This window comes from Schistosoma haematobium, chromosome 4, assembly GCF_000699445.3.
Source record: "Schistosoma haematobium chromosome 4, whole genome shotgun sequence".
In the NCBI taxonomy this organism is placed as follows: Eukaryota; Metazoa; Platyhelminthes; class Trematoda; order Strigeidida; family Schistosomatidae; genus Schistosoma; species Schistosoma haematobium.
Window position 1 is genome coordinate 10938586 of NC_067199.1, and position 27950 is coordinate 10966535.

The 27950-nt window shown below is 35.2% G+C and overlaps 1 protein-coding gene across 2 annotated transcripts; it reads left to right on the forward strand.

Moving 5' to 3' along the window:
* Window positions 1-1151: 1151 nt before the first annotated feature.
* Window positions 1152-27915, forward strand: RUNDC3B (RUN domain-containing protein 3B; the record flags this gene model as incomplete). Of its 2 annotated transcripts, XM_012936971.2 has the most annotated exons (12): window positions 1225-1286; window positions 1328-1443; window positions 1472-1605; window positions 1638-1723; window positions 2880-2969; window positions 3006-3089; window positions 3167-3296; window positions 7058-7182; window positions 8911-9529; window positions 12390-12544; window positions 20071-20303; window positions 26459-27915. In XM_012936971.2, the coding sequence occupies 12 exons, from the start codon at window positions 1225-1227 to the stop codon at window positions 26692-26694; spliced, it is 2070 nt and encodes a 689-aa protein (XP_012792425.1). In that variant the 3' UTR covers window positions 26695-27915. The 2 variants fall into 2 exon arrangements, with proteins under 2 accessions (XP_051066166.1, XP_012792425.1); XM_051215636.1 differs by lacking the exons at window positions 20071-20303; window positions 26459-27915 and having other exon boundaries at window positions 1152-1286; window positions 1328-1723; window positions 12390-19381.
* Between the last annotated feature and the right edge of the window lie 35 nt (window positions 27916-27950).

Sequence of the window (27950 nt, forward strand, 5' to 3'; positions counted from 1 at the left end):
GTGGTACCACAAGATGTGTACACGACTAAGTCTGACGGCTTACAAAAGATGCTCGAAGCCTAACTCTCATTGGTTTTGTATGTTCTGCTGTACGGATAAAAAGGTACTAATTCAGGAGGCTATGGGCCTATTGGCTTTGGCCTGCACGAAAAACGATGGCGGAAGCACTGATAACAAGAGCGCTGACGGTGAAGAATGTGTCAGTGTAGTAAGTGCTGCTACTGGATCCGTTAAACACCTGACTTCGGTTGACGGGAACGTGAAGTCTCCGTTGACATTAACGAGGAATGAAGTGTCGTTTGATATCGACATCGGCAGTCATACACCTCTAGTCGAAATAGAAGATCCGGATAAAACTGTCACCGTTCCACATCGTCCAGGTGTGGCTCTCCTGAGTGGTGACAAATGGACTTCAGTAAGGAGAAAAAGAATTGGGAAGAAAAAGGCTGTGGGCAAAACGCAGCTGGTCAGCAAGGCGTTGGAAGGGATGTTATCAGAAGAAAAATCCTCACTGCGTGACAAGACAGATCTCTCTGAGAGATCAGTCATTTTTCATAAGATAAGAGAATCTTCAAATACAGAACCAAAGGCAAGATTTGAACACGATCTCAATTATATTAAGACATCATTAAGTAAAATACTCCCAGATACAGTTTCAGGAGTTAGTATTTGTAAGCTTTATAGAATAAGAAAAAAGGTGGATTCCGAAAGTCATCAGAAAAACCGCCTCCTAAAGGTTACATTCAACACGGTGGAAGAAAGGAACCTGATTATAAGTAATTCACGTAAACTGATTGGATCCGGAATATATGTACGTGAGGATCTCAGCCTAGCTGATCGTATTAAGAGACGAGCTGCAGAAGCGGAAATAAATGAGCGTCGCCGAAACGGTGAAAGAAACCTCGTTCTTAAGGGTTTTCAAATTGTAAAAGTTCGGAGCAAAATGATCCCCAAGCTACTCTGGGTGGAAAGGGAAAACTCTCCACAGACTTAAAGGTATGCTACACAAATGCTCGCAGCCTTCTAGATAAAATGGCGGAGCTCAAGTCAGTGGTGGATAAAGAAGACTGGACACTCACAGAAGCATACTGGAAAAGGAATAACATAGGCCGTAGGCCTTCTGTCCTTACTACACAAATCTGAATGTGAATCTGAAATCTATTGGATTTTAAATGACTGGGAATTTCAACTCAAGGTCAGCCTTCTGATCACCTGTTCGTGTTTATGGATGTAGTCCGTCCTAGTCCACACAGAATCACAAGAAAAAGTTTACTTCAAGTGGCTGAGTAATGAGTTACACATTTTTTAGTAGATTTTTTTTGCCTAGATTAGTAATAAAGTCGCAAATCGAGTCTTCCGTCCATCGAATACCAGATGAAAGTTTCCCGGACGTTCAGAATTTTCTTGCAGTTTTAGAAAATTTATTCTACCATGGTTTAAAACGTAGGTCTTTGGATTTCGTAATGCTCAGCTCACAATTTTCTGGTTGGGAAGAAAGTCTCAAAGCACCCTTGGTGTCTCATACTTCAATTATCTAATTTACCCAGTTTTTCACATACGTCTTCAGTGAAACTTCTTGATCATCTCAAGAGTGATTTTTCAAAGGTATCAGCTTCTTTAATCTTGCAACGTTCCAGCTTCGGGCTTGGATCAAACTGTCTATTGTTAGGTGTTGTCTGCACTCTGCAATGCTAGATTTAGTTCACCTGAAGCCCAATTTGACGTAAGTCGTGTCATGTAAATTAACGGATGTATGTTTTGCATTAAAACTTTGCTCACAATGAAAGCTATCTCGAGTTGGATAATTGGCAAATACTTTTTGCTATTCTCAAAACTCTCCACCTACTTTGTAAATCTGAATATCTAGAAACCTGATAAAGTACATAGCTTCACCTCGCCTGATTCAAATATGTACTCGCATGAAAAACCGAATTTCTGCCGAATAATTTCATCCTGAGAGTGTCTTGAAGGCTTCATTGTGTCACTTCAAGTCAATGGTGGGTAAAGAAACATCAGATGTTATTGCTGTCTCGGAAACTTGGTTAATGTCAGAAGTATTAGGTAATGAAATTCAGTTGACTGATTTTCTAACCAGTAGGGCAAGTAGATTAAACCGTAGGGGACGCGGGGTTATTCTGTACACGAAAAGTACCCTGACCATAAGATTAGCTGAGACTGGCACGTTTCAAAGACATTTGAACTGGTGAGATGTAAGCTGAAACGTAGACGGCAAGATATTGAATTAGTTGTAGCATATCGCAGTCCAGAATGTGTAGCAGATGATTTTCTCCTAAGTAAACGGTAAAAGCCTTGTAATAGGCTATCGTATATAAACTGGGTTAACTTAGAAGTAGGGTCGTCGATAACGTCGTTCGATTGCAAGCTATTAAAAACCTCGATTGGATTAGCTTTATTCCAGAATCTCTCTGGCATTGTCTGGCATTTCAGAAAATATGGTATGTATGAAACAATAGTGCCAATTAGTATATAGGGGAAGGTAAATAGTAGGTTTTTTCTATCGCAGTCCATTCTGAACTTGTAGACACTTAATACATACTTGTAATTCAATTCGATGCATTACACAGTACTACTTGTCATAGTGTGGTATCCTTTTCGTCGTGCTTAGGGGTACCTGACTCATTTACTAAGTTTCAGGTTAAAACCATTGTTCATTTGGTTTTACTTCAGTAACACAATAACTTTGGTACACAATCAAGCAAACTAAGTTGTTCTATTACTACTTTTCCCCCGTTGTGTAAATTATTTTCTGCTTTCTATGGCTACTACTAGTTCTGTGAAAAAATTCACGACAATTTTTATCACTTTGTTGTATTACTTTTAGTATTACTATCTTTATCCTCTTGAAATTACTTTTCTAGGAAATATTATTCCCGGGATGCTATCTTCCGTTCGGAAGAAATATTTAATCTAATTGATTCTCTCGTAGGATTGGAAAATGTACAGTTTAAGTAAGAATTCAAACTTGGCTTATCATAGTGAACTAGTTTGGACTTTAAAACTGAACTCGTGGAATATTCCTATTGTGTTCCTCCAATTGATTTCTCACCTTTTCTTTTGTTCAAGCAGAGGTATGTTTTAAATTTAGATGACTTAAATATAATCCAAAGTTACTCTACGATTAAGAATTTATTCATTACTTTTTCAGTTTAGAAACAAAACTTAGTGCAATTTGTGAGTGTCGAAACGAGAATACTGAGGATAGGAAATCGAGATGTATGTGGCGCCATGGATTTGAGAAATTAAAACAAAATCAGGTTTATTCCTTAGAACAACTGGTAAGACCGGTTTTTCCATTTTCAAAAACATAGTTTCACTTTAATGAATACTGGTATATCGACCTCGAAGTGAATAAAAGTGTAATCGGTTGATTTTATGCGAAATCAAAGCCAAGGTAAACGTTACACTTAATACTTAAAAAGCTTTGGGAATCGTTACAAGTTCCTTAGAAATACTACGGAACTAATCTTTTCTTTTTACAACTCCCACATATTTTTATTGCATAAGTGTGAGTTGTAGACTTCTACTTTTTACCATTCTTTGACTAGTTTTCGTGAAATAATATGATAGTAAACAGCATATTTTTCAGCTAGGAGCATAGTTTTGTCAAGTATCTTCAATAGTCAAATTAACCACTACTATAAGTCAAAACTTATCAGTACGATCAGTAACTTAAATTCCATCCAGTTCATTGTCTTAGTTTTTCATTTAAAAGTACTAAAATTACAATTTGGATGGACATTCGCTTTCTGGGCTGTGTGGTTTCCTAATCGTGAAGCTTTGGTCGTTGACAGATTTACGATTGAACCAATCAGCTTAGAACGAAATTCTACAGAAATCATTCGCCTAATCTAAAAGTCTTCTACAACAGCTCAAACCAGGCGTATATTGTCACTGCTAGGGAAAACCTGCTGATTGCCTTCTCGCGGCGGGGGTGTTGTTTACGAAATTGAGTAGACGGAAAGAGAATATCCGACGCTCTAACCGGGTTAGTGGTTAACGAGGATTCACGTAGGATAGTTGGAAATCACTGAATCCAAACCTGTGATCCACATAGACCTCAGGATCGTGATGGAACAAATGGTATACGAACCTATTGTTAGTCCTCGGCTACCATGGACTGAATCTCTTAACGTTGCTCCACTGCCTTGCGGATTGGACCCCTAGGTCGAAAGCTAGGGGAGTGGCCCTCTAGAAAGACCATCTGTGTTCTGTTTGGGCACCTGGACGGCTTCTCACTTCATGCTTTAATTGAATAATAACTAATTTCTATGGCGCACATATATTTTGGTGCCCCTTTGTACCAATGTTAGTCTATTTACATAAATAAAAAATGATCAAAAGGAGAAAAGTAGTTGAAATATAAGACTTATGTTCAAAGTTTGCGTGCAAAGTCACTTTCGAATTTTCAAACCTAGGAAATATCAATTAATACACTTAACAAGACCCACTGTTTTTAATAGTTTTTTTACTCAAACTGTAGGTTATAATTTTGTTAAACAACTTCAACTTCCCATGCATAATTGTTTTACTAATTTTAGAAGCTTAATTAAAGTAAATTTGATAATCTTATTCTATGTTTGCCCGTACTTTTAAGTGATATTAGTTTAATACACTCTGATAAAGTCATTTTCTTAGTGAAAGTGTTAGAAATCTGTTTTAAGTGAATATTTAGAATTTCAGCCATGTACTTTAAAAATGCACATTAGTAGTTTTATATTAAAACTCGCCATAAACTACTTTTATTGATCTGAGTTTACTGGCTATCTCATGTACACTTTATTCCCTACTTCTTCCTATGCCAGACAGGATCATTTGTAAAACCTAAAGGTGAATATATCTATATAATTATTGTTGATTTTAATTCTTAACACCTGAACACTTCCCATAACTACTTAGATTCAACTCGTGGCAGTTTTAAACTCTCTATGTCTCTCGAGGAAATAGTTTATGTTTTTTTCCCGGTCACCACTTTCTTAATTGCTTTAGGCTCTAAAAGAGTATCTGGGACTAATCCTCCGAAATACGTGTTCGAACTATATTTACTGGGTAACGGTTCATAAACTTATCAACTGTACTTCATATTTCACAAATAACATCCGGATCTCTCACATACCGTATCGTTCCAATTGTCTAAAAGATTCGTCTGATATTTGTAATCAACTCAGTCGTTTGTTTCCAAATACGTGGAATATCTCAACTATTAAGTACCTATAAACTAATGTTATCTATGCCTAACGGTTAATTACTTACAGTTGAATGATGACATTTTTTTTCGAATAATTCCTTTTTTTATATATTTGAGATGTGTCAATTTATACAGTACACCTGAGGCCTTTGTTTACGATTACATGTGATCTCAGTGATGGCTTATTTTTCGGTTATCAAATCTAAATGTTAGATAATAATAGTCCTCCTTCATGTATACGCTGTTTAAATTTATGTAGTCCATTTTACTTATCACACTAAAAATAGGCGTAGGTGTTGTAATAAATCATAACTTTTATTTTGTTTTCTTTGACCTAATAAACTAAATGGTGACAGCAAATTGTGGAGCAGCAGCTTGCTGCCTAAAGCATCGGGCTTTAAACCAATAGGTTTCAATTATGCATCTCCTACTTCACTTTAAACAAATCTTATGCCCAACGTCTGGTTCAGATCCAAGCGTGAGAATTCATACCTAATGAATGAGTTGTATTATTGTCATATCTTACTATGTCAAATAAAATTTTTGATGCGTGTCCAGTCTATGTAAGAGTGAAAACAGACACCTTTTGATACGGTTCATGTAAGACACTTTTATATTGTAGAATTATTCCATTTCTTGTCCACAGTTTATATTTGTATCAGTCTACTTCTGGTTATTGGTATCTGATTTTTTGGATTAAGTTATTCGGCTTTAGTGTTTGTGTTCACCCTGAGTCTTTTGTTTCAAAGCTTTTGTCCAGCTTGTAATACTCTACAATATTGCCATATATTTCAAATTCGTACTGTTCTCTAGTTGACTTGATTTCTTTTTCCGTCTTTGTGTATGTGTGCAATTAATAATTTGACATTCAGGTTAGTTTAGGGTTTACGAAACGGACGGTTTTTGTAGATCATATCATTAATTGACTTTACCTAGAGGTCACTGAACACAGATTTCATTCTGACATGGGACTCTTGAGTAATATGAACCCATGCCCTTGCCTTTAAACCATTGAGTTTTGGACCCAATAATGGTTCACATTCCCAAGTTATAAAACTGAAAACGTTTGTCTTAGTCAAAACTTGTGTTTTACATGTATAATTTATTGTCTAATTTAAAATGAAGTGTCTTATTTTCGATAGGTAAGTGCGTGATGAAAATTCTTTTGATCATCATAAGCCATATGGTCAGTAGATGAGTACACGATCATCTACAGTTATATATACTTCATATTCACTGGATTATGAGGTTACTAATATTACCCTTTTGGACATATTTTTTTTATAAATACGTTTGCGTTAGAAATTTTAACACATCAATTGAGATTTAAGTTCTTTAACGTCTGCGTAACCACCTATTTTGTGGCTTAAAAATATAAGGTCTGTAGTTATCTTAAAAATTCTCGTCTTTTGTTAGCAAATTTTAATTCTGTCAATTAGTAACTATTTTAAACGGTTCAGTAGATTGGCAAATAATGTGTCTGAGATAAATAAAACTACTATTTCTTATCGTATTGAGGTAGATATCTATGATGATGGCACTTAATAATGATAGTGCAGTTAAAAATGTAATCGACTATTTGGAATCCGACTCAGTGATTCAAAGGTGTTGAGTTAAATGTCGTATAGAGTCATAGGTACATATTTTCAATGAGTCCTTTAAGCTATGCTGAAGCATGTAACCAGCTCTCAATGGTTTTCAGTATTTCTGTAGCTCATATCACTGTGTAGAGGAAGCTAACCCCAAAACTGTATAACTTATTAGATAACAAATTACTTATTCTAATTAAAAATAGAAATCCCCAAACTTCACTTCTGCCCGTTGCATCAATCACGACCTTCTTTTTTTCAGCATTATCATGAAGAATTGATTCAAAAACAGTTTACCCAGTTAAATAAATATAAAGAACAATTAAACTGTTATAAAGAGACGACTGCGAGTCTGGAAAGTTACATTTTGGAATTACAAGTTAAGTTGTACGTTTGATTTTTCAGTTGATTTTTAGGTTTGCTATGTTTTGTTTCATTCATAGGAGTCCTTGAATCACCGACTATTCAAGTGTCACACTCAGATATTAGTCTCTTCAGTTAGTCAGTTAGCTAGTCATAGTCATCAATCTAACTATCATACAATAAATATCATTTTAAAGTATAGATCATATATGAATGCTGATAAGTTTATTGAGTTTCACTATTCAATAATTGATAACTTATTCTCATTTACTTACAGATACTTCATGAGTAATAATTTTTAGTATTTACGGATAATGATAATAATAACAAAATTTAATCAGGACCAAATTTTAAACTGATGACTTCCGTAAAATTTATTATGGCTACAGATAAACTTTTCAAATATACTGTGGAACCACAGAGTCTGAGTATACCAACTATAGTCAAACCAAGTACAACTTAGTATTTGATATTTAATTCGTTTTGAAGATCTAAATTGATATTATTAGTACAGAATCTTAGAGGAAATATTGTCATTCAGAATAAGTGAGGGTAAAAACACATGGAAACTTAATAGAAATAGGTAATGAATTCGAATGGATAATTATAAGAGATAGTTATTACTTTAAAAAAACTACAATTCCCATTTTTCGATAGTCAAATAAAGATAGATTGCTATACTAAGGTCAGACTGTGTGAATGAATTTTCAATATTTGGAATAATTTTTTAACGTTTACCGAACATCTTGGGTTCGAATCCTGCGTACGGGATCGTGAATGCTCACTGCTGATTAGCCCCATACAAGGACAAAACGGCCGTCCGGTGCTTCCAGGTTTTCAATGCTGGTCTGACATTGATTATTCATGATCTCAATCAAATATCTCTATCTGTCTAAATATTATAGCTTGTTTTATCCTGAATTACACATTTTATTCTATAAATGAATTAAGTTAAAAATCTTTAAGTTGCCACCATTTGATAGATATACTGTTTATATGGATTATTCGATAAATACATGAAATGAGATAAAAAAACTTGATTTTATAAATTTCTAGGTAGACAAAATGAACATCAATCTTATCTTCCTTAAGGTGCCCTCCGTTTGTAAAACCTCAGCTGTTTTGTCTTCATTCTCATTGTTTAAAGCAATCCTGGAATTTCTTAAAATTCGAGCTCTTCAAATGCCTCGTTACACATAGTTTTATCAATCCTAAATGTTTCATTCGAGTAATGTTTACTAAAAGTTTATATAAACTTAATTCACGCGAATAGTGAATCAGAAATCACAAGAGATTGGACATATTCTATTTTTCCATCAACATCGTGGTTCTGAACTTTTCTCGAAGTCATAACCGTCCGCAGTGGAAGTTAAACCACTAGAACAAAGCTATTTTCTTTGTGTTTTCCCGATAAATACCACTTAACATTCTCTGGTAGTCTTCACTTTTCACAGAAATTAGATATTGAGTCGTTGTTCTACGTGTTCTTCAAACTCGATTGTTGATGGGACTCAGAAGCATCAGTTCAAGGCCACCTTTGTAGAATCATTAAGACTCTTTTATGCACCACTTGTTCTTAAAATATAATTTGATATAATTGTGTAGATAGGAAAAATAAATATACTCAGCTCGTGTTCTGAACTTATCAAATAGATCATGTATGAGACTACTTTTATTAATTTTTTCATGTTAGCCGGTGATATGGTGTTATTATTATTATTATTATTATTATTATTGCGATTTTTTTCAAAGAACACTTACTCATGAACAATATGACCAAGAGTTAAAACGTTTAGGTGTTAATCAGTCAAGATTAACGGCTCCAACATTTCGTAATATTCCAAATCGATTTCAACAAATACATGATATCAATGAAAAACCTTCAAAAATCTCATCATTTCTAAATTCATCAGTAAAGCTCATTCATAATGAAACTTGCGCTAGTGCTAGTACCAGCTATCAAATGCCATCAATCTTATCAGTAGATCAAGGTATTGATGCATTAAGCTTGGAAGATTCTTCAAATCCTGAAATAGATAGCAATAATAATCACTCAACATCACTTGTCGAGCATATTCCCAGTGAATCGAAAAGATATCGTTCAGTTAAATTTACCGAATCTAATTCACATATGAAAAAAATCGATCAAGATTCATGCGTTTTGCCTATGGATGTATCAAATAGAAAGTCGAATTCGAAACGTCTTCCTTTACCTATAAGAGCACGTTCTAATTCTCCAACTAATACTACTACTACTAATAGTAGTAGTTATCCTAGTTCAATAAGTGAATCATCTCAGCAAAAATATAATAAATCAAAGAGTCCATTAAAATCAAAAAATTCTGGTCAAACTTTTCATCAAAAATCAAAAGTAAGTCAAACTACTTATAAATTTTTGTCCGTCTCATTTTTATGCTGGATTTAAATTATCGCTAACACTTTACAATCCTGACTATAACTGCTACCTTGACGTGGTGGTCAGAATAGCACTTGAGTTATATAGGCTGGAATATTTGTTCTTCTATCCCAGGCGCATCAGATAACGGGCACCAAGATTCAGAGCAGCGAACTCATGATCCAAGTGTGAACTTGTCCCACTGATTGTGCTGAGGTGTAACGGTAGTAAAATGTTTCCTCTCAAAAATTAGCACCTGCAGCGATTCTGGCTTCCCACAACCGAAAAAAGGGTTAGAATAGATAGACATCGCAACTTACCCTATGGAGTCTCGGCCCCTGCGGTAAGCCCTAAAAAATGCTGAACGGACATCAAAAACCACTTGGAGAAAACTGCGTTTTGCTGGCCTTGAGCATTTATCGCCTTAGCTCTGCTATCACGTCCTCAGGTCACCAAGATCACTCCTAACCCAGCTGACTTTTCATTTACCTTATGAAGAGATATTCTTCCATGTTCTGAACAATTGGGAAGTAAAAACTGCACTTATACCTGTAACAACATACTGGATCGCCTCGGTTTTCTTCAGCTGTTTTGCACATATATATTATTTGTAAGGACGCTCATATCATTCACTGTGTAATGAGGTTACTATAGTACTTGGAAACATGAGGACTTTGGCTTAATTGTGATGTGCGGTGTCTGAGCGTGGTTACTTAGGAGAAAAGACGAAGAAATATATATATATATATATATATATATATATATATATATATATATATATATATATATATATATATATATCTTCGTCTTTTCTCCTAAGTAACCACGCTCAAAGCTGTTATTCCACTGTCATTTTACTACATTTTATTGTTAATTGTTTTTTTTATAACTAAACACTACTTTCTAATCGGCTAATAAATCGCTCAAAGTCATCAGTATGATATGCCTTTTCCATATTTACTGGTGTCGTCGTATCATTTGGTTTCATTGACCAATTTGAACTCCTCATTGAATATGATTCAATTAATTCATTGCTAACAATTAGTAGTGTCTTACCTGAATCAATATCTAGTTGCTTGTATATACTAAATATCTTTTCTTGGTGAGGAGGGAGGAGTAAAATTCTTCTGAGTATAGTACTAGGGGTTACTTATAGAACTGATTTTTTTATTTATGCAGAATTATGTGAGCATAACGACAAGTGCATAATCATGTCAGATTTCAGAATCCGTATACAATATGTTGTTCGATATTCCTAAAGGGTAAACCTGGCCTAACTATTGCAATCACAATAATTACACATACATAGTTGTATAAAGTTTATTTTTTATACATGGTTTGTATTGACCTTATTTTCATTTGTATCAATTTACTTAGTTGATCCACTCTTTTTTGAACCATATACTCTATATTTAGTCATTTTTTTAGTATCTTTAATAACACTATTAATTCATATCGTTTGGGATTCATTTTATTATACTAGTAATGTCCTATGAGAATGTAAGCTAATGAACCTTTTTCCTCAGGTAGGCCTATACTGTTTATGCCTAACATACAGATTGGCTAACTATTAATGTTAAGACGATTAAAGGCAACTAACTGAAAACTATGAATGATACAAACTCCCGTCAATCAGTTATATTATTCCTTTGTTTAATATCAATTAAACTCTTTGGTTCACTTGATACTTGTCAAATCAGAACAGGAGTTAAAAGTGAACAATATATATTTTTCAATAATCTAAAAAGCAAAGATAATGTTGTGTAAACAGAGTTATTACAGAATCTAGCATTTCTTCTATTCGTCCACTAACATGTAGTTGATCAAAAATGAACTAATCAGTGTATTCCTACAGGGGCCTTCTTACAGGATCATACGATAATTGGGACTCTATCCTGATAACTAGACGGAGAAGACATGACTCAACCAAGGGAAAAGTATATTCGGCAAGCAGTCGGAAGCACGAACGAACAAGCACACAACTCATACGTATGTATATACAGTACAAAAATGTTATTGGAAAACGTCACATAATAGCGTACTAAAAGAGGAAACGAACCAATGACATTTAAGGTCCTCCCAAGTGAGAAATACAAACTGAAGGTAAAAGTAGGCCCTTTTGTTGCGAAAACGAGAAATTCTAATTTCCAAAACAAAATTACGAAAATAAGATGTTTAAATAAAGCCAGAACAAATATTGCATGAAACAAGACGTTTACCAAATGATTTCTGGGGATCTAACATCCCCAACAGTTATGGCTGGAAGCATATAATTCTACCACTAAATAGAGCGCCGCTCTGCGTCTGTGCTTGTTTTTTCTTTCTTATTTATCACAAATTTTCTGTATGTTTATGGTCCATGGCTGTGAGTCCGATAACGTGATTAATATATTTACACTGAATGATTCATCTGCACGGACAAAATTCTCACTTGTTTCTTTAACAAATAATCAGAATATTCAGGACTTTGCACTATTTTGTACTATTGTGACTTGAAAACTCACGTGATTGTATTCACGAGAAACATAAGGCTATAATTCAATCATAAGTGATAAGCCTCAGTGTAGGTACATAACGAGAGATATTTATGGTACAAATCTGAATAATTTGTCTGTGATTAATTCGTGATAATTTATGAACGGTAAAATATGTTACATCTGTAAACAAGTCAAATGGCTACCTGTAATTAGAATAATATGGAAATCTCACAGACTAAATGTATCATGAAAATACTTGCTCAAAATATAAATATCAATCTCTCATAGTATGGCTCCAGTCGGTTTACTAAATGAAACGTCATTGATGTTGAACCTGATATGTGTTCTTTTTTCTTCAGATGCTTGTTAGTGTTCAAGAAATACCATCTGAACGTTTCATCCTGCCGGATAATTCATATTCTACTGTATCTTTTCCTAATAATAGTTCACCAAAAACTCTCGAGAGTATGACAGTTGTTGTAAAACCAAGAAGTCATAGCTTATTCTCTTGTTAGTAAGTTATATCATTTCACTAATCTTTTGTTTCATAATATATTCTTTTGTAAAGCGATATATTTTGTATTCAAACGCTTAAATACTGACTTTCTAACCTCTTTCTAGTCTTCATGAGTCTCTTACTCGTGAGCATTTACTTCCAAGACAAGGTTAATCACATTATTATACGTGAAGTTGAGCTTTTAAAAGCTTCTGTAACACATGCTAAGATCGATACACAAATTCATATTTGTGTCGAGTCAAATACTGGTATCACAATCTGTGGTTTTCTAGAGTTCTCTTGAGGGTTTCTGAAGGACGCTGTTTGGTTGAATTGTCTTTGTCATTTGTGTTATAACATATGACTTTTTTGTCGGTTATACTTGTCTACTATTTTATTTATTTATTTAAACACATAAACATTGGTACAAGGAGGCACCAAATCTATATGCGCCACACGTCGTCATTCGATTTGTGCGAGGGCTGGAATACTACCCGTGAACCCGAACTGAACACAGATGATTTTCTTAGAGGGCTACCATCCGGTCATTTAGTCTAGAAGTCTAATCCACATGGCAGTGGAGCGACGTTAAGAGATGCAGTTCCATAATATCCGGTGGCCAACAATATGTCTGTACGTCTTTTTCTCCCTGAGGATCCTGGAACCTATGTGCACTATTGGTTTGGAACCAGGGTTTTCCAACTATCTCACATGAATCCTGCACATTCACCAAACTGGTTAAGGTGCAAGACATTCGCTTTCCGTTCTTTCAGTTCTTAGACAACACCCCTACCACGAGAAGGTAGTGAGTATGACTTCCCTGACAGTGACTGTATATGCTAGAGCATTTCGAGAGGGAGAGTCGACTCTCTACACCCTGGGCCGTATAAGGGTATCTGGGTTCAAATAAATAAACTTGGGTCTAAATATTTATCTTGACTTGCTCTAAAATTTCTTTATCGAATCTTCAGTTGTTTTAATGTTACATAAAAGTTTTTATCAAATATTCAAATGTCACTCATTAAGAAGTTTTCCTTATATCAACAGTCCATGAAATTAATATTATACCTCAGAATATAGCCCATTATTCTCCGACATTTAGATACATTAGTGATCGTATAGTAACCACTACAGTACACTTGGTTGTCGATTAAAATGATGATGATCTCGTGTGAACACTATGAATCAAATTTTACACTCACATTTATTTATTTTCATTAGTTCTATTATTGTGACTTCCTCCATGTGTACCATTGTAAATTGTGACAATTTATACCGGTATACTTTTTGTGAAACTTTTATCGTATAACCTTTTAGTAGTCATGAACACGACTGGAAATTATGACGCGCTTGTTATAAAGCAGTTGGTCATACATTTTCAACAAGAAACATTCACCACTCCGTCATTTAAATCGATGGTCGAGTCTATTCTATTAATTAGCATTACCGAGTTGCGGAGTGGATATTATACTTTATTCAGTCATTGTACAATATAGTTGCATGACGATAATCGAGTTAACATTATCAATGATATCCATTTCACTAAAGCTATATAATAATCAATATTGAATAATACTTTTAGTCGTTGTTATTACTACTATTGTAGTGATGGAGACTTGGTTAGGGATAACCATATTGTTGTAACGTGAAGGACTGCAGATTTTGATAGCAACGTATTGTCGATCTGATCAATGACACGTAAAACCGTATGAGCAATCTAGAGTTCTGATTGGTCCTGCTTCCTTGTCTAACCCAGCCAGTTGAGTCCAGAACACAAGTCTCAGCCTCTGAGTTATGAATCGTTATATTTCAAACATACTCTTTTTATATACCAATCAAACAAACCACATCGTACCATAAAATAGAAAACAACATTTGTACAATATTTAGCAAGTGAAATAAATATCGACTAATAGGAAATGTCCATTTAAAGCCCAAGGACACCATTAGACTTAACATGACAATTATTGGTATATTTTTCTGCACATCATAACACATGTTTACAGAGTTCTTTGGCAGATTGTGAAAACCATACTTATAATACTTCAATTGCAAATTTCTCACCAGTTGTGCCTTACATTCTGTATGATTCTTCCAACTCACAATTCTATCTTCTTAGCCTTCTGCTGCCAGACATTCAACTTTTGACTGTTGTTATATACTAGTTATGTCTGTCAACATAAGTAGCACAAACCATACTATTACCATTATTTATTAATTTCTGAAAAATTCCCATATTGTGATTTAGAACAATATTGTTTTCGATTAGATCCTCATCAGGCTTTACTCTAATATACAAGAACATTTATATGCATATGCGAAGTTATTAAACCAATCAAGGAAGTCTATGAGTCAATGATAACGGTGGAATAGATTACATAAACATAATAAGTGAAAAGTACAAATTGGTAGTGTGATAAGAATAATAAAAGCTTAAATCAATGTTACAATAATAGGAAGTAGGTTAATGATTAGAAAAACATAGACACCGAAATAACATTCATAAAGATTATAAGATTACGTAATAAGAAGTGTTCAGTTAATTGGACCGTGAAACTGTATGTTTGAGAAAAAAAGAAAATGGTAGGAGGGGGTGAAGAAAAATAAACGAAGAAAGAGTATGGAAAATAATAATAAATAAAATCATTTGTTAAGGCCAAGGGAGAGATAAGGGTGTTACAGATTCTTTATGAACACAAAGACTTGGATTGTTGGCTCGAATTCCTATAGCTTCTGCTATGTGCAGGAGACGTTGTCGAACTCAATAAGGAAAACTAGTGGGAATACGATAAATAACTTTAAATGACTTATTACTGTCTACTACATAACCACTATCGATCAAATGTGATAGAACCGAGCTGCGTATTGCCTTGTCAATACCTGTTCCTAACCGCGAAGGGAGGTGTTCACTAAATCTTTGGCTCATTTGTCTGGTAGTGCGCGCCCAATATAGCTTTCTCAAGAGGAGCAGCCGAGATCGTAGATACACATAGAAGTGGCATAACGAGGTAACTTATCCTTTAGTTGAGGAATCACCATAGATCGGGTCGTGTACAATAGACAGAGGTTGGATGCATTAAACGTTCTCTTCACTGCTCTAGTCAGTCTATATCACATAGTACATCACCAGCTACATCTCCATTGAATTGCAGCTTCAGGAAGGGAGGTTTCTTGCTAGCCGTTGATGTAGCTATTTTCTTGTTTGTTACGCACAAGTGTGTCTTCAGGAAACTTTGTGGATAACCCATTTCAGTCAACATATTATGTATGAGCTCTAATTTCTTGTTAACAGTATCGACCGAGCATATCTTTCTAGCTCTATTTGCAAGACATTTGACAAGGATCCTCTTATGATGAATAGGTACAAAGCTTAAGTAATGTGCGTACTGGCTTGATGAAGAACTTTTCCTATGCACACTTCTAATGACAGAACCGTTTTCTTTTCTGTTTAACAAAACGTCAAGGAAATGTAGTTTATTATCTAGTTCCTCTTCACACGTAAATTTAATTGCTGGATGTTTGTTGTTAAATAGTACTGAGAGTTTTTCTTTTCCAATTTTCTGATAGACTATAATGAAAGTATCATCAGCATAACGACAATAGAAGTCAAGATTATCGATAACCTTTTTGAGAGATCCGTTTTCTAGTTTCGCGAGAAAGAAATCAGCAAGGATAAGACCTGGAGGTGAACCCATCTCTATATCATCAATTTGTCTATAATATGTGTTATTAAAGACAAAATATGCATTCATTGTACATTTCACAAGTAATTCTTTGAGACTAACCTCGGGGATTTCAATATTGATCCGTTTTTCAAGTAGTTGTTGAGACACAAAGTCAATAATCTCAGTTAATGGTACATTGGTGAACAGGGAAGCAATATCTAAAGATATCATCCGTTTCCCATTTAAGTTCGTATATTCAGCTTTAGAAATGAAATCGAAAAGGTCTTTCACACTTCTTTTGACGACTAGGATTCGAATTAGCCACTTTGCAGTTTTATAGTAAGGCGAATTATACATATCTAAAACTGGACAAAGAAGAAGTCCTGTCTTGTAAACTTTGGGTAAACCATAGAGTTGTGATGTGTTCAATCCAGTGGGTTTAAGTTAATCGTGTATAGTTAGAATAAGTATTCCTTTACTTTAATTAGTCAACAATTTTTCTGCTTTCATATTTATGTCTAACGTCGTTGAGTTTTTGAAATTTAGTTCGTATATACATACAAATATTATTGTATATTAGAGTAAATAAAGAAAGAGGGGATTACAATGAACATCATCCAATGCTATGCGCCTACCAACGATTACAATGAAGACGCTAAAGATCAATTCTCCGATAGGCTGCAGTCAATCATCAAGAAGTGCCCAACAAAGGACCTGACCATTCTGATGGGGGATTTCAATACATTCACAAAACCACATGGACTTCACCGGATCACACCACGCAAAACCAAATAGACCATATCTGCAGCAACAAAAAGTTCAGGAGGACGATCGAGGACGTGAGAACCAAGAGAGGAGCTGATATAGCATCAGATCATCACTTGCTGGTCGCCAAGATGAAATTGAAACTCAAGAAGCACTGGACAACGGGGCGGACAATATCACAAAAGTTCAATACGTCCATTCTTCGGGATACTGACAAATTCAATAAATTCAAGATAGTCCTCAGCAATAAGTTCCAGGCCTTTCATGATCTACTTAATGGAGAGGGAACTACTGTTGAGAGCAACTGGGAAGGGATCAAAGAGGCAATCAATTCAACATGTCATTAGGTCCTGGGTCACAAGAAGCACCATCACAAGGAATGGATCACTGTTGATATACTGGATAAGACTCAGGAAAGAAGGAACAAGAAAGCAGCAATCAATACCAGTCGAACAAGAGCATAGAAAGTTAAGGCACAAGCTGAATATACAGAATTAAACAAACAAGTGAAGAGGAGCATCAGAGCCGACAAACGTAAATATGTGGAAGATCTAGCAATGACGGCGGAAAAGGCTGCAAGAGAAGGAAACATGAGACAACTGTATGACATAACAAAGAAACTGTCTGGAAATCACCGCAAACCTGAATGACCAGTGGAAAGCAAGGAAGGCAAGGTAATCACCAACATTGAAGAACAACGAAACAAGTGGGTAGAACACTTCAAAGAACTCTTGAACCGACCAGCCCCACTGAACCCACACAACATCGAAGCAGCACTCACGGACCTCCCAATCGATGTTGGCCCAATAACAATTGAAGAAATCAGCATGGTCATCAGGCAAATCAAGAGTGGCAAAGCAGCAGGACCAGACAACATCCCAGCAGAAGCACTGCATGCAAATATAGCAGTAAATGCGAGGATACTCCACATTCTCTTCAATAAGATTTGGGATGAGGAACAAGTACCAAAAGACTGGAAAGAACGACTCCTGATCAAAATACCAAAGAAAGGCGATCTCAGCTAGTGTGAGAATTACAAAGGCATCACTTTTCTCTCAATACCGGGAAAAGTCTTCAACAGGGTATTGTTAAACAGGATGAAGGACTGCGTAGACGCCCAACTTCGTAACCAACAGGCAGGATTCCGTAAGGATAGACTGTGTACAGACCAAATCGCAACTCTACGGATCATTGTGGAACAATCAATTGAATGGAATTCATTACTCTACATCAACTTCATTGACTACGAGAAAGCATTTGATAGCGTGAATAGGACAACACTATGAAAGCTTCTTCTACACTACGGCGTGCCTCAGAAGATAGTCAATATCATAAGGAATTCATATGATGGATTACACTGCAAAATCGTGCATGGACGACAGTTGACAAAGTCGTTCGAAATAAAGACCGGTGTCAGGTAAGGTTTCTTACTCTCACCCTTCCTCTTTCTCCTGGTGACCGACTGGATCATGAAGACGTCAACATCTGGAGGAAAACACGGGATACGATGGACATCTAGGATGCAGTTGGACGATCTAGACTTCGCAGATAATCTGGCCCTTCAATCCCAAGCGCAACAACAGATGCGGGAGAAGACGAACAGTGTGGCAGCAGCCTCAGCAGCAGTAGGTCTCAATATACACAAAGGGAAAAGCAAGATTCTCCGATACAACACAGCATGCACCAATCCAATCAAAATTGACGGAGACGATTTGGAAGATGTAAAAACCTTTACGTATTTGGGCAGCATCATTGATGAACATGGTGGATCCGATGCAGATATGAAGGCGCGGATCGGCAAAGCAAGAGCAGCATATTTACAACTGAGGAACATCTGGACCTCAAAGCAACTGTCAACCAACACCAAGGTCAGGATTTTCAATACAAATGTCAAGACAGTTCTACTGTATGGGGCAGAAACCTGGAGAACTACGAAAGCCATCATCCAGAAAATACAGGTGTTTATTAACAGTTATCTACGCAAAATACTTCGGATCCGTTGGCCGGACACTATTAGCAACAACCTACTGTGGGAGAGAACAAACCAGATCCCAGCGGAGGAAGAAATCAGGAAAAAGCGCTGGAAGTGGACAGGACACACATTGAGGAAAACACCCAACTGCGTCACAAGACAAGCCCTCACATGGAATCCTGGAGGCCAAAGGAGGAGAGGAAGACCAAAGAACACATTACGCCGAGAAATGGAAATAGACATGAGAGAAATGAACAAGAATTGGATGAAATCAGAAAAGAAGGCCCAGGATAGAGTGGGTTGGAGAATGCTGGTCGGCGGCCTATGCTCCATTAGGAGTAACAGGTGTAAGTAAGTAAGTAAGTAATATTAGAGTAAAGCTTGATGAGGACCTAATCGAAAACAATATTGTTCACTTATTGTTTCACTTGATTTTAACGAATAAATTAATACTCAATATGTCAATTAATTGAAAAATTTTAAGATTCCTTTTTTTATCAGTTAAAATGGGTTTTTTTTTCACTTCAATAACAAGTAATCTACTAATTGGTTACATCAATTTTAAAGTTACTTTACATTTAACACTTTAATAATTTGCAACATTCACACTGCTGCACAAATTAGTTTTTACTGAAAATTACTTTTAATAACTGGTAATTTGTTATGTATTCAAATGACACGGTTTTATGTTTTATTGTCAATCATTCAGCTAATTTTTATTAAATTTATTTATTGATTAAAAAACCCCAGTTTATTATTATTATTATTATTATTATCTAAAGGGGTTTTTGTGGAGGTTTTAGTACTTTCAATAGTTGGAATCATGAGTCAATTGAAGCTAGATCACCATGGTAAACCTTGAAGCACTGGACGGCCATTTCGTCCTATTGTGGGACTCCTCATCAGTGCGGATCCATGATCTCACTTGCGGGATTCTAACCAACGACCTATCAGTAGGATGAAACGACCGTCCAGTGCTCTCAGGTTTTCCATGGTGGTCTAGCTTCAATTGACTCATGATCTCAACTATTGAAATTATTATCGAAATAATGTCGATAATTTTGAGGCGTTGTTCAGTCTTTTTCACTTTACCCGAAATTTCATTTCGTACTATTTTTTGTTGTTGTTATTACTCTGTTTAGTGTCCCTAAGATATCTACAAATGAGGTGGAAGGCATTATTCGACATGTCGATAGCCTTATGAATCCACAAACAACCATGAAAAATGATACAGTTAATACAATCACAACAACACCAACAACGGATACAACGATAAAATCATTGAACACTGTTGATAGTAAAGATGATATTGTTATTGATGATCATCTACTTGGGTGCAAAAATCAATGTTCAAATCTTGTTCTATTTGAGGCAGGTATGTTTTACTTTGTTTGTATTTTTTTTTAATTTGGAAAGGGTTTCGATTGTTGTGTTTGGAATTCATATGTTGCAGTTTTTAAGTTTATTCATAGAAAAGGACGACAATTCAGCAATACTCTTGAAGAAAGTCGTGGACTAAGGTAGTAATTTTTTTTCCAAGGACGAATAAGTTACATTTCTGTTCGTATCTAATTGTTCCATACAGAAGATTGAATTTTATCCCTATACCAATTAATTACTTGGTCATTAACAGCTCAGGACCTGACACAAATATGTATTGACACAATTTGCTTCACGTCACACTAGCAGAACAAGAAAATACTGACAGGTTGTGAAGAAAATGGATTGAAGTAATGATGTAACTTATGTACGAAATAAAGTTTTTTGTACTCGACTCCGAGCAACACATTTACGTGGGTGTGGAAACTGATTTCAACCAGGAAGTTTGGGTTTTCAAACACGGTCTAACTCAGCAGTCATTGACTTCAAGATGTGGTATCATGCATTGGTTTGATCCTATGCTGGGTAGCTTTTTGTATCATCTGGGTAGGAGATATCTGTATGGGAACTACCCATAGAATAGAACTTGAGCTCAAAATAAACAAGCGCCTATTTTATTAAGTTATTTTATTTCCAGCTGTTCCTTTTACTCAAATCTTGTGAATGCTTGTTTAATTAGGTGATTATAACATGTATTACATATGCCTGACCACTGCTTATAAAAACGAGCAACGTTTACCAGTGTAGGGATTTGTTGAAAAAATTCCAAGTATAACCAATGTAAGATGTGGTATCGGTCCATGAATTCATTGACAATTGGATTAACACTTGTTGGCAAGTGTAGAATTCTTGGTCACTATCCGCCTCATTGCCGTAAAAAATGGTTGATATTGAATGACGTAGCTCAGATGCAATCACTATTTCCCCCTAAATCCTGAATTTTAGAATTATCTTATGCATTTTATTCCTCGAATTCATTCATTGTTCTCGAGTCAGGTCGTCTAAACCTTGTCTCCTTTACTATACTATAGCTGCTTCTATTGCTCTGATATTCATCTCACTATTGCAACGTGGATCGATGCATTTTTGTCTCTGGCTCTAAGTTGATTATAACTGACTTTTCAAGTCAATCGTAGTTCCCTAAAATTCATCCTTAATATATGACTGACTGACCTAAAAGTTGCTAGTTAAATCCCTATTGCTTTCATAAATATTTTAGTCTTTCGTGACAAGTGTAATGTTCTATGACCTATTAAACTTTCTCTTGCTAACTTATGATTGCTAGTATGGGTAGCAGAGACTGTTGGACTTCACTGAAATCACGAACCGATCTAAGTTAGATAACCATTGAAAACGTGGAAGCACTGGATGGTATAGTACTCATCAGTGTGCATCGTGTTATCACTAGTGACCAGCTTCAAAATGAAATTTCTCGCGTTCTCATGAGAAGTCGTGACCATTAAGATTCAGCCGTGTTGGGTATGGGGAAGACACATACCGAAGTGAATGGAAAATGGTCGCACAATATCGGGAATTGATTGAAGCTAAACTTTGTGCACCAATGGACCCCGCGTCAGTGGTATAGAGGTTAAGACTTCGTGAGCGAGTTCTCAGGTTTCTATTCCCCGTTTTAGGGTCGTGTATGGGTACTTTTGAGGAGTCCCATACTAGTATGAAACGGCCGTTCAGTAGTTCTAGGTTTTAAACGGTGGTTGGGCTTAAATTAGTTCGTATTTTCAGAGTAACTTGTGATTATTGTGTTACTAAAATCAAGATTTAATGATTAACTCGATCCAGCAACTTATCTCATAATCACTTAACTGTAAATTCAGTGAAATAAAGTATGTTGGTTAGTAATTTCAGTCAACTTATATTTCATTCTACAAAGACACAAATCATAAATATGTTCAAAAACTATATTAAACTGTGATATTACTGCTATATCGGAAAAACAACCAGATTGCCTGTGTTTTATTGACTGCTGTATGATTGAATCATAATGATAGGAATGAAGTTATATAGCCTCTATCTCATGTATGATTACCGATTAGTGCACCTTTATTGGCAGTAAGGCCAGTGATCTCCTCAAAACCAGTATACACACCGACCAGTGAACAATAACCAAGACCTTAACAGTTATCGGTCCTCAAACTTCTAATCCAGTATTCAGTCATAAAACGAAGACAGAAAGCAGAGCAGTTCTGTGGTGTACTCAGATCAATCATGACTAAAAACTCGTGCACTTATGTACCTAAAGTGTCAGACCACACATCAATGCAATTAACGAATCACAATGTGTAAGTAACCTGGTTGTAAGTGATACAAAACCAGTGATAATGGGGGAATAATTAACTAGTAATAAATCAGGAATAATAAGACATGACAATGATATGTGAGTTAAATAAAAGTTTAAAAACAGGATAATGTAATAATAAACAATTCAGGTGTCTATTAACTATACAATAAAATTATAAACAGTAACTATTCGTGTGATAGTCCTATCAGTCGTACTTTCACACTATTCTCCTCATTAAATCAACTATATGTGGTGTTTTCCAATTCAAAGTATTTAGTTTGTTACATTGATATTCATATATAAACGAAATATTTCGTTGTAACTGGTACTATTTACCATTATGTTTGATTTCCATTTATTCTAAGTTGATATAATCGTTTGAGAATAATCATTGAAAACAACTAAGGTCTGTATATATCTATGTCATTTTTAATTCAGTACTATGTATATCGCCAACACTTCACAGTGAACTTTCAATACCATAACTTTTATATGTCACTGTACGGTGAACATATTTGTCTGTGAAGAAAAAAAAATCTTGTACTGTATGTCAATGTTGTAAATTTCACTTATATAATCAGTAGTACTGTAAATGTTTACTATTTCCGAATATTAGCAGTATTTTCATTTTTACTAATCAAGTCATATGATCATAAACATTGTACTTGTGTGTGTGTACCTAAAATATTTTGCTACTACTTATAATTTGCACTTCAATTTCACATGATATTTTGATGCATTCCTTTATCAAATGTATGCACGATTGGAATATTGATATTAAACGGATATCCATTAAAGTTTGTAGATTAGTATGTAACTTAGTTAACATTTAAACCCTTTCTAACATCGCTTTAGCGTATAGTGAAGAATCATACAGCGTAGTCTTTAATTGCATGCAAAACGGACAAAAGGATATATTGTGCTACCTAATTAAATTTCATTGGAAGGAATAAGCCCATGTTTCAATATGGGCCTCAATATCACATGAATGATTACGTCATCTACCAATTCACATGGGTATAGACACACATACATAGAGTGGAGTAATAGGATGATGCAGTCAGGGCTGGTGGAATCGGTGTTTAAATGGCATCAAGATGAGTTAACTTCGTCATATGGTGAATGCAGGGTAGAAAGTCATGATCCTCGATAACAAAAAATATCATTAAAACAACAGAAATTACTATGTGGCATATATACTTAGGTTTTGTGTAAGTTCCTGCCCTTTAGGAAATTTATCTGTTGAGAAACAATTTGTTCTAATCTTAAACCACCTAATCTGATAACGGTTAATCTATTCTCATACCTAAAGTGGTGTGACAACTTATTCTTTCTGTATTGATATCATTTCTCTCACGTTCAATCTTATCACTTTTTTTTATAATTGACTATCATTAGTATTTTTTAGTGAGAATGCTTAACTGGTGTTGGTATGATCGAATTATTTGTGAAATGTGTCTTGTGCAAATACACACATATTTTAAATGAACACTATTCTCATATTACACCTCCATAATTGATATAATTTTGCTGGTGAACCATCAAAAATCATAGGACATTGGTTATCTTTTCCACTCTTTCATTTATTTTTATTTGAACATATAAACATTAGTGCAAAGGGGCATCAAACACATATGTGTCACACAATAACAATGAGGCCAGTAGCAGTTATTATTGATTTGTTTGAGGACTGTGATACTGCCCGGACACTCAAACCGAAGTAGGTGTTTTTGTTAGGGATTCACACCCGGAGTCTTTGACCTGAAGGTCTAATCCACAAGGCAGTGGAGCAACGTCAGAAGATGCAGTCCCATGGTAGCCTGTGACCAACGATAGGTTCATACACCTTTTGTTCCCTCAGGATCCTGGAGCCCATATGCACCATTAGTTTGGAATCAAAATTTTACAACTCCCCTAGGTAGAGTGACATGAAATCTAAAGATCTAAGTTTTGGTGATCTGTAGAACTTAGGTTGCTCACTTATCTAAAAAGTCTGTAACGAAAGTGAAGTAGATTTGAATTCTTGTGGCCACATTATCTTTAAATTTTTCGAAATACTTGGTTGATGAGAATTCACAATTATGTAATCTAGATCAGATCAACTCTGAGTTATCGAGTCATTTATATAACTACTCATATGATCTTTTGAATTGCATAGACTGACGACAAAACAATATGCAACATTAAATTTCGTTTTCGAATGTCAACTATTGAAAGCCATTAAGTATTGTACAATTTTTTTTCTGATTTGATAATACTCAACATTGCATAAAGTTACATCTCGCCAGGAATCAAACTTATGATTTCTCAGTGAATAATGTTTGTAGAGATGTATTAATTTCCTTTTTCTCTTGTAATTCTCGATTTCCACCATTATTTTGCACAGCTAATTCCACTATCATCATGACCGTTTTCTTTTCCGTCATAATCTAGATTAACCAAATATCTCTTGTTGAGAGGTTTCCATTGTTTTATAGGGATATCGATTTTATTTTTTCTTATGCAAACACGTATTTTGTAACAATCTAGAGTTACATTTTCTTTTCAGAATTGTCATCAGTGGTTAAGTAATAAAACCAAACGAATCTTCAATGATTTAGCTACAAATTCACATCACGCTCCCACCGTTTCGATGTAGGGACTCGTGTAGTATCTCTTTAATTCAGGACTAAATTGTGACTCAGTGGAATGATGGTTCGGTGATTTAAACACAAACTGTTTGGTCGTAGTTTCGAACTTAATTTGGAATAAGGCTACGGAGGCGACCATACCAAGAAGTGGGAATCATCCCTTGAAGCGTATTAGTCTATTTGGTTGTGTTCCATGCGATAAACTCAGTTAGTCCATTAGAGACGTATGATATGGCTTAGTATCAGTCACGATGAGACAATTAGATTCGCTCCTTAACGTTCCCTTAGATCCTGAGTTTTACTATCCCTTAATTTGTACTTTTTAATTTCATCCTCTAAAATCATGTTTTCCAGCGTTGAATCTTTCTCAGCATCATTGTTACTATCAATATTTATACTTTTTTGCTATTCATCTCGTTAATTTCATCTCCCCATATTAGTCTGGTGTGGCAAGTTGAGTTAACGTATTTATACGTGACAGTACATTGATTACTACAGATCAACAATGAAAGTTCAAACGCCGTTTCGCCTAACTTTCACACTGAATGTATGCAACTTAACTTCATAGTGCATAGAACTATTTTTTAATAAGACTTTCTAAAGCTTTTTATTATTCCAGAAATTATAATAAATATAAGCAAATATGGATGGTGGTTAGCAGTGAAACTCAGGACGCGCATTTCATCCTATTTAGGACTCGTCAGCTGGATGTACTGTCATCCCAGAGTTGATGCTCACTCCAAGAGACTGACCAATTGCACTCCTAAGCATCAATGGGAACATTCGAGCAAACAGTACCAAACGAATTTAAACTTTATCCCATTGCACAAGCAAGTGGCTATCAGGACTTAGTAGCTAAGTGGATAAAGCGATGGCGTTTGGAGTGAATGTTACTGGGTACGAGTCCTGGAGTGAACATCAAATCTGGGATGCCAGTAAATTCATCTGACGAGTCCTAAATAGAATGAAATGCGCATCATGAGTTCCACTGCTAGCCACCAACCATCTTTGGTTATAATGCTTATGACTTAAGGCAATATCGAGGTAATCTGCACAGAACGCATACATGCCAATGAGAGACTGATCAATTGCAGTTTTAAACATCAATGGAAAGATTCAAGCAAAGAAAACCAAGTGAATTTAATTACAATCAGTGTGTTTTTTTTTCAAAAAAGAAATAATAATTTAATTCTTTCATTTATTTTTCATCTCTTCAACACAAAGGCTTGATTGATTCAATAACTAGTAGCGAAATTATGGAAACTTCATCTGAATATAATCCAAGTGATCGATTACATTCTTCATCTACACGAGAATATTATCACTTAACATCAGAAGAAGATTTAGGAAATAGTGATGAGGAAGACGTGGATGATGATGACGAGAAAAATAATGATAGTGACAATAAAACATCTGGACTACGACAACAAAAACAACAAGAACATGAAACAACCATTTGAACAAAATAGTGTCAATCCACCATGAGTAGAGACAATATTCAAGCCTATTACTACTAATCTAACCACTATTAATAGTAGTAGAAACAGTAGCAGTTGTTGTTCTGTGACTGATACAAAAGAAGAAATTAATAATAATATTTCACTTTTATTTTTATACTCAACTTTCTATATATCCTGGTGATAAACAATCAAACAACAAGTACTATTGAGCTCTGGTTTTATTCTTCCTACACTCATCCTAATTCAAATGATTCATTGTGTTTAATCTTTATATTTGAATTTATAAATTGTGTCTACAAATTGTCTTCTGTGTATATAATTTTAATTCATGTGAAAATTCTGATAATTTGTTTTATTGAAACGTTTCAGATTCTCTTTATTTCTTTCATAGAATCCTCCATTTTTTAAAATGTTTAGTGATTTATTTATTTATCCATGAGAAAAACAGTACAGATTTTATGTTTGTTCTTTTTTTTTTATCAACTAAACCAAAAACAAAACTGGTTTTAATATTCGTTACCTTTCAAGATGTTATAGGTTGTTTGTTTTTACATGAAAGAAAAAAAAGAAGCAAATTCAAATCGTTCAATGTCATTCTATATATCATTATCATTAGTACTGCTTATCTTTATCTTATTGAGTTGTTCTATTCAATACTAAATTGTTTGAATACAGTAGGGAAATTTTCTGTACAAATTTTAAAGTATCAGAATGTGTTTCTGCGCTACACTTTAAATGGTAAACTATCTCGATAACAAGTTGTATTCAAAGAATGTTTTCAATACAGTAGGAACTAACAACTGTTTATCTTTACTATTTATTTATTTATTTTAACACAGATATTGGTACAATGAGGCACCAAATACATATGCACCACACAAATATCATTTGATTTGTGTGAGGGCTGTGATACTGCACGGGTGCCCAAACCGAAGTAGGTGGTTTTCTTAGGGGGCCACTCCCCGAGCCTTCGACCTGAAGGTCTAATCCACAAGGCAGTGGAGCAACGTCAGAAGATGCATTCCCATGGTAGCCTGTGACCAACGATAGGTTCATACACCTTTTGTTCCCTCAGGATACTGGAGCCTATGTGCACCATTGGTTTGAAATCAGGGTTTTCCAACTCCCCTAGGTGAACCCTCCGTATCCACCAACCCGGTTAAAGCGCCGGACATTCGCTTTTCATCCTCTCAATTTCGTAAACAACACCCCCGCCACGAGAAGGCAATGAGTAGGACTTCCCTGGCAGAGGCTAT